Source organism: Zingiber officinale, unplaced genomic scaffold, assembly GCF_018446385.1.
Source record: "Zingiber officinale cultivar Zhangliang unplaced genomic scaffold, Zo_v1.1 ctg147, whole genome shotgun sequence".
NCBI classification, from domain to species: Eukaryota; Viridiplantae; Streptophyta; class Magnoliopsida; order Zingiberales; family Zingiberaceae; genus Zingiber; species Zingiber officinale.
Genome location: NW_024589843.1, coordinates 36,910 through 44,471, shown reverse-complemented (window position 1 = coordinate 44,471; position 7,562 = coordinate 36,910). Strand labels below are relative to the sequence as shown.

The window sequence follows — 7,562 nt, the reverse complement described above, 5'->3', positions numbered from 1 at the left end:
TTGACTTTCTTAACCAGAAATAGAGAAATAGATACTTATATGACCCTCAATGATTCAGAGATACATCTAGTCGTGGGTTTACAATTCTTTTAGATTCAGGATGATACTCATCCTTTATTCAAGGATGGCCTTAATAGTCCCATCATATGATTACTCTTTAATTATAAGATGTCATAATTAACTCTGATTAATACCCAACGAATCATGGTAAGAGCGTCTAGCAATACCGTCCTATGATTCCCTAGGTATCATTGAATAGTGCCTACAAGAACCGGTCGATTATAGTTAGCGTACAGTCTGATCCCTTTATCTCATATATCTAAGTCGAATCTACAAGCATTGTTATCACTGAATAATCTTGATTTTTAGATTGACAATAAAATAAAATGATTATAGACTATGATAATCAAGCACTTAATTATTTTATTTACTACAATGTTACATGCGTGTTACAATATACGCCTTATACTTAAGGCATTCCAGTACTTCAATAACATACTATAAATCATCCAAACTCGATTTTCACTTTATTCAAATGTAGCTTAAACGACCTTAAATTGTGATTGATCTGGCCTCTGATTATCGTCACTAGCTAGGATTTCTAGGGTGTGACACTCTTAAATAAGAATAGATTCAACCAACAACATATTGACATTATCTTTCATTGTAGTTTTGGAATCGGTGTATGTGTCAGTGTACTTGTAAAATTCTTCTATTACTCTTGAAAAGTTTACTATTTTTTCAATTAAAAGTCGAGGTACTTGTGTTGGATTGAGGCATTCTTTGTTGTGATCCTTCCATGCATCCTCCACCATCTCCATAAGATTCTTGTAAGCCTCTTTTTCATCTGTGGCAAACTCTTTCATATAACATTCTACAGTTGAAGCTGCATGTTCTCTTTGTTGCTCAAGCTGCAAAATTCCAAAAGAAATTTTAAGAAAAAGAAAATATATTTTTGAATATCTACCAAATAAATTAATTGTTTGAAATAATCACCTCATGTGAAGTTACATCATCCATGAGTCTACAAATCATAGAGCTGGCTTTGATGATTTTGGGGAAGCTGGCAACCCACTCAAATACCTCCTTTGATGCCACCTGATCCATGCCTACATAAGAGGCACATATAAGAAAACGATATCCAGTGGTGTCTAGTGAGTTACTTAGATGTTCCTCTAGTGTGGGCACATATTTTTCAATGCCCCATTTGGCTTCTATGAAGTAAGACCTTGATAAAGCTTTTATCTACATAAAAGGAAACGATAAACTTAATTAGTTTATATTTGACAAGTTAAAAAGAGACATTAATCATTTTTACGATGTCCTTAAATATACCTCATCTTGAAGAAATGATATGCGGTATTTCTCATCACTTTCTAATTCATTTTCAAATTCCTTGAAAGTCCTTAGTAACTTGAGATAGAAATCCTTTAAGTATTCTGGTACTTCATCAATGGCTTGAGGTTCCCACCTGAAATGAGCACATAATTGACTAACTATATTGTCATGATATCTTAAAGCTTTATAAAGAATATCAAAATTAGTTTGAAATAAATTAGAAATAATAACTACATACTTATTTGATGTTATATTGTTACATGTTTGTTGTTGATATCTAATCTTTAGATAATGATCAAAATATTAGTTGACTTACAGGTATTTTAAAGTTGTTTTGACAAGTCAGAAGATGTGTTCATATCTCCTTTAATTGAGAAATAAAGTAGGTGCTAATGTGTTTTTTTAATCAGATTCATTGTTTTTTATTTTAAAGGAATATCAAAAATGCATTTTGCTATTTGTTATAATAACTTACAATATTTAGCTCATAATTTTTTTTCCTTTTCTTATGTTTTTAATTATTCTTTTATAATTAGATCAGTAATTTATCATTTTATAACTTTCAGTTTTTTGTTTATTTTGAGTTGAATTTATTTTAATTATGATGTTTTATCAGCTATGTAGACTACTCAACTAATTGCAATATTAAGAAAAACAAAAATTAGCAAAATAATGGATACAATAGGTACCTTTGAATTGCCTCAGTTAATAGTTGACTTTCTTGTAATGTGCTATAATTATCATATATGTCATCCATAAGTGACACCAATGAAATAACCTTGGTACAAATTAATCTTGCACGAGAATAGTGAGGCTCAAAGTGCACATTATGTATCCAATAATAACATTCCACAATTCGATCACGGGCAAAGTTTAGTGATTTAGCAAGAGCTAGATCATTCCACCATCTTCAAATATGTAAAAACAAAAGAAAGATAAGGTAATTAATTTAAACTACAATAAAACATTTACTTAGACAAATAAATCATGTGAATTATTATAATATGTGAGTTTGAAATCATTTATTCAACTTCTTTGTTACTCTAATATTTCTTCATAAAAGAAACTTCAATATACTAACATTGAAATTTTCTTTAGTTCCTCTTGGTGAAGAGATTGTAGCAGATTAAAATCCAACTTTGCAAACTCTAATACTGCTTCATTTCGCCTTTCCTCCGCTTGATAAATAGGGATATATTTTCTTGCCAAGAGCTGTTTATTTCTCTGGCATAGTGGTGTTTCAAGGAAAAGATACACCAATATCACTAAAGGTTGTTTAAGTTCCTCCAACAACGATGCAAGTCTATTCTTTGTAAACAATATGGCTTCATCAAGTATATGCTCCCCATGTATTCTAAGGTAAGCTGCATTGTATAAGCTTAATAATCCCTTCACATCTTCATTCAAAGTTGACATGAAGTTTCCTTCCTCATCCTTGAACTTGTTAAAAACATCTACAATAGTGGGAAAATACTAATAATTATCTCACAACAAATCAAATAGTATAGTAATATAGAAAAAACTTTTTGATTAGTTTTTTCATGATAACATGTAAATATTGTAGCTTATATTTAAAAGGTTTTAGTGATGACCTTTCTAGATATATATTTTTATTTGGTAGAATATATAGTGTAATAGTTTTTGCTTATTTATATTGTTAACTACCTGCAGGCACATAAAAACCATGTTGCCTAAGTAATCGAAACCAGAGAGAAGTTTCATAAAGTTCATAGTTCTTAGCATCATGCTTAGAAATTAAACTTAGCGCCGCATCTATTTCTTTCACAAAGTGATAATCCAATCCGAGCAACTGAATTGCATCGATCAAATTCATAATTTGCAATATGTCACTAGTTTCTTGAAACAAGTTCTTTATTTGCTCCTTTAGCTCTTCCGCTCTAACCGACACCTACATCATGAAACATGAAACATGAAATTCAACAACTATATATATTATCTTTAAATAATTAAAACAAATAATTCAATGCTTTTCAAATTCCTTTTAAGATGATTATATATTTTATGAATAGATGTTTATTAATGAAAAAAATTGAGTGAGAAATAATGAATAAATGTGGAGAGAAGATAAAAAAATACCTCTGTGAGAGCAGGAGAAGTAGTGTGGTGGATGAAATAATCGCCCCAAATACTCGAATGATATTTTGATGTTTTACGAATTACTATATCTTCATTGCTACTAACCGGGGTGGTTGATTGCTTCTCCATCTTAATTAGAAACTTAGGAAGTAGTGATCAAGAGGTTTGTGGCTGATGCATATATAGCTTTCTCTTGCTATTTATAAGCTTACCTAATGCACGTGGAAAATATTTTAAAGCATGTGCAAGAGCTATTTAATTAATTAATTAATTACCTTATAAGTTAAATTCTTAGACACTTTCCCATATAAAAAATATTATATTTCATAGACGGATTGGACACAGAAAAATGACATAATAAAATTGCCGGATTGAATTAATGATACATTTATACTGAAAATGATTGTCTGTACGACACATGGTAAAGGGTAAACATCGTTAATAAATTTGACACAAATTGTCAAATGGGCATCTTTTTTTCATTTACGTCAAATGGATGCCCTGTTAAAACAAAACTATCCAAAATACCCTTCTAAATACTACCTTTCTAAATCGGGTTTTAGATTTCATGATGTGAATCACAGCCGACAAACTTAATGTTATCACCCAAGAGCGCTAGAGGGGAGAATAACTCCGATCACTTCGATGAAGTTGCATAATAGAAATCTTAAAGTAAGACAAGTAAAACAGGAACACACACTAATAAATTTGATTTTACTTGGTTCATCGTCTCCCAAATCCTAATCCTATAAGTAAACTTACTGCATACAAAGAAGAATATTACTTGAAAGAAAAAAAGCATGAGTTGAATCCATATACTAATAAAAGAAAAAACACATATATGTTGTCGAACTTAATGGCATGCTCAATCAAAGGGCCAATGGAAGCGCTGTCAAAAACCAATGATGCAATCAGAAGTTCAAACCTCTTCTTCTGTTGCGAGAAAGAATAGATGAACAAAAGGAAAAAAGGAATCTTTATCTTCTCTGCAACAGATGGTCACGAAGAAGAACTCACCTCTTCATATAGGGGCATGGAAAGCAGCCACATGATGCTAACAAAGCAACCAATCATTGTTAAATCATATGGGAGAAAAGGCATTGATCCGTACAAGCATCATATGGTTTTGAACACTTAAAGGGATCTAACTGAATTTTTTTAAGGAATTCCGAGTCCACCTGTAATACCCCGATTCTGAGATTCTGATTAAGTATGACTTAAAAGGTTATATGGTATTATCCATATCACCAAGGTGCACCTTCCTTTTCGGAAGCTCAAACTTAAGAACTCCAAAGTTAAACGTGCTTGACTTGGAGAAATCTGAGGATGGGTGATCTTCTTAGAAGTTTTCCAGGATACGTGAGGGAGGACAAAGCACGCTGAAAGGACCTCCGGTGGTCTGTGGAGCTAGTCGTCAACTCGATGGGCAATTCTGGTGGCATTCCTAGCTCAGTCTAGGTGGGGCTCACCTGGGCCAGGGCGTTACAGATGGTATCAGAGCAACCTTGCGACCGTGAGTGTGCCTATGGCAGGAGCACCCAGGGCACCACCTAGCGATGAAGATTCTGGGATTTGTCTATGATGTGATTCGTGGTTACACAACAAGGACATTGTGTCTTTAAGTGGGGGTGATTGTAATGCCTCGTTCTGAGATTCTGACTAAGTATGGCTTAGAAGGTTAGATAATACTATCCATATCACTAAGGTGCACCTTCCTTTTCGGAAGCTCAAACTTAAGAACTCCAAAGTTAAGCGTGAGGATGGGTGACCTCCTGGGATGTTTTTCAGGGTGTGTGCGAGTGAGGACAAAGCACACTGAAAGGACTTCCGGTGGTCTATGGAGCTAGTCGTTAACTCGATGGCAATTCTGGTGGCATTCCTGGCTCGATCTGGGTGGGGCTCGCCCGGGCCGGGGCGTTACACCACCATCCGCCATGGGATTGAGATCGACATTAGAAGAATGCATCCTGCAACCCTCGCTTGTTGGTAATTACGCAACCGCTCCCGCACCCCCCCCCCCCCTCTATTTCCCCCTCGGCACCAGCCCCTCCGGCCACATCTTCTTCTGGTCCTACGCCTTCTACCTCTTCCACTTCATCCACCTCCTCCGCACCTTCATCAACATCCTCTGTCGATGCTACTGCTCCCTCGTCGTCATGTTCTGCCACTTCGTCTCCTTTAAGAAATAGGGAAAAAGAGGCGTGAAGGGAATCAGGGAAAAAGAGAAGGGACTGGTATTTTTCATCGATAAATCACTGGCAAAAAGAATGAAGGCGCGCCGCTAGTGTTAGAGAAAAGAATGGGGTGGGTCACTGGTAGTTTGGGCGTTAAAATGAAATTATCTTGTTCATCTTTTTTACTTCGGCATCTATAAATTATTAAAAAAAAATATTTTTTTACTTTATCAAATACATTATACCGAAGTAATATGCTACCAAAAAAAGGAGTGAAGCCCGAATTTTTTAAAATATGAAGTAAAACATACTTTTTTACTTTGCTAGTGTTGTTACCGAAGTTGTTTATTATATACTACAAAATTACTAATTATTGAAGTAGCTTGTGCCGAAGTAAAATTTGATTTTTCTACTAGTGCTAAGACCCCATTATTAGAGACAAAATCAGAAAAAGGGTATGTTGCTGAAGGGAATGGAACCACTAACTGTCAACAAGCTGCAGCAGTAAGATAGCAAGCTACACAATCATTTTCGAACCCCAAAAAAGCAACTCTAAAAAAAATTGGTGGAATGAATAATTGTTCAGGATCTTTGGTGATAAGGATAATGGAAACTGAAAGGACACTAACTTCAAAAGGGTTTCTACTGAGTTTTATTTTAGCAGCCACATAATTATTTCTGCTGAGCTTTATTTCAGCAACCACAGAATTATTTCAGCAACCACATAATTATTTGTTGAATATGTGGTTCAACAATAGCACTTTCTGTTTCAGAATCAACAATAACACTTTTTGATTTATGAATCTTTCTAATTTCTCAATTTGATTTCTAATTTCTGAAATGAAACCGGATTTCTAATGTTTTAAAGTACTCTAGTATTTTTCATATTTGGTTTCTGATTTCTCAAATGTTTTGAAATGCATCCCCATAGCATTTGCATATACTCACTTGTTCATCTCCAATTGCATATAGTTTTTGATCTTCATTTGGTTCACTAACTTCAAGTTTGTTTGTTTCCTCAAACCAACTTTGTGAAACACATTAGCTATAAAGAATCAATTTTCTTTATATTTAATTTAATGCAAGTACTAAAAATGGGCAAAATAAAAAGGGATCTCTTGGTTAAATGAAGATAGTAAGGTGACTATTATGGTTACGAGGTATTCAATTGTGGTTCTCTTATAAAATGTCGCTTAGTTTACATTAATTATTTTTTTTTGGTTTACAATATAAGCACTACACAAGATTAAATCTTATTTACATGTCTTTTTAATTTAGATTGTCGTTAGTTTATTTACATTCTCTATTTTTTATTTTTATTGCTATTGTTTTTGTTTAATTTTATTAAAATTAATAATTATAATTTTGTGGTTGATCCACCACAAGTAATACAAAAGACCAAGATATCTAGCTATCTAGTTAGGAATTGCATGAAATCACTTTACCACAAATCACTATGGGCAGTTCAAAATGTCAGAGTCCTTGTCTGCACAAAATCACTCTACCACTGATCACTGTAGGCAGACAGGAAGTAGCTATCTAGCTATGGGCTGTAGGAGATCACTCTACCATAGATCACTGTGGGCAGCCTAGGATATAACACTCACCGTCGACTAGCTCTATCCTTAACCTACAATAGAAGGGAGCCCTGGTTGATAGGATACATGTAAATCCAGATGTATAATAATCACTGTCGACTGGCTCTGACCTCAGCCTATAATGGGATGGGAGCCCTGGTCGATAGGGTACATGCAAGTCTAGATGTATAACAATCACCATCAACTGGCTCCGACCACAAGCGAGCAATGGTCGTCAAACTAGCTCATACCACAAGGGAGCAATGGTCATTAGCATACATATAGTGCAATGATGAACATGATGTAAATAATCAATGTGATATCTCCAATGGTACACACCCGACATATATGCACACACAATCATAGGTATAATCAA

General features: G+C 34.3%; 1 protein-coding gene across 1 annotated transcript; it reads right to left on the bottom strand.

Annotated features, from left to right (window-relative positions):
* Positions 1–390: 390 nt before the first annotated feature.
* Positions 391–3,628, bottom strand: LOC122036366 (alpha-humulene synthase-like). Its single transcript, XM_042595662.1, has 7 exons — positions 3,436–3,628; positions 3,004–3,247; positions 2,420–2,792; positions 2,028–2,246; positions 1,336–1,471; positions 997–1,245; positions 391–911 (listed from the first exon to the last, which is right to left on the bottom strand). Exons 1-7 carry the CDS (start codon positions 3,562–3,564, stop codon positions 618–620), a joined length of 1,644 nt encoding a protein of 547 aa, XP_042451596.1. The 5' UTR covers positions 3,565–3,628; the 3' UTR covers positions 391–617.
* Between the last annotated feature and the right edge of the window lie 3,934 nt (positions 3,629–7,562).

Coding starts and splice junctions, on each gene's coding strand:
- LOC122036366 (XM_042595662.1), bottom strand. CDS start 3,564: ATGGAGAAGCAATCAACCACCCCGGTTAGTAGCAATGAAGATATAGTA. Junction 3,248..3,435: donor CTTCTCCTGCTCTCACAGAG/GTATTTTTTTAT, acceptor TTCATGATGTAG/GTGTCGGTTAGAGCGGAAGA. Junction 2,247..2,419: donor GAACTAAAGAAAATTTCAAT/GTTAGTATATTG, acceptor ACATATTTGAAG/ATGGTGGAATGATCTAGCTC.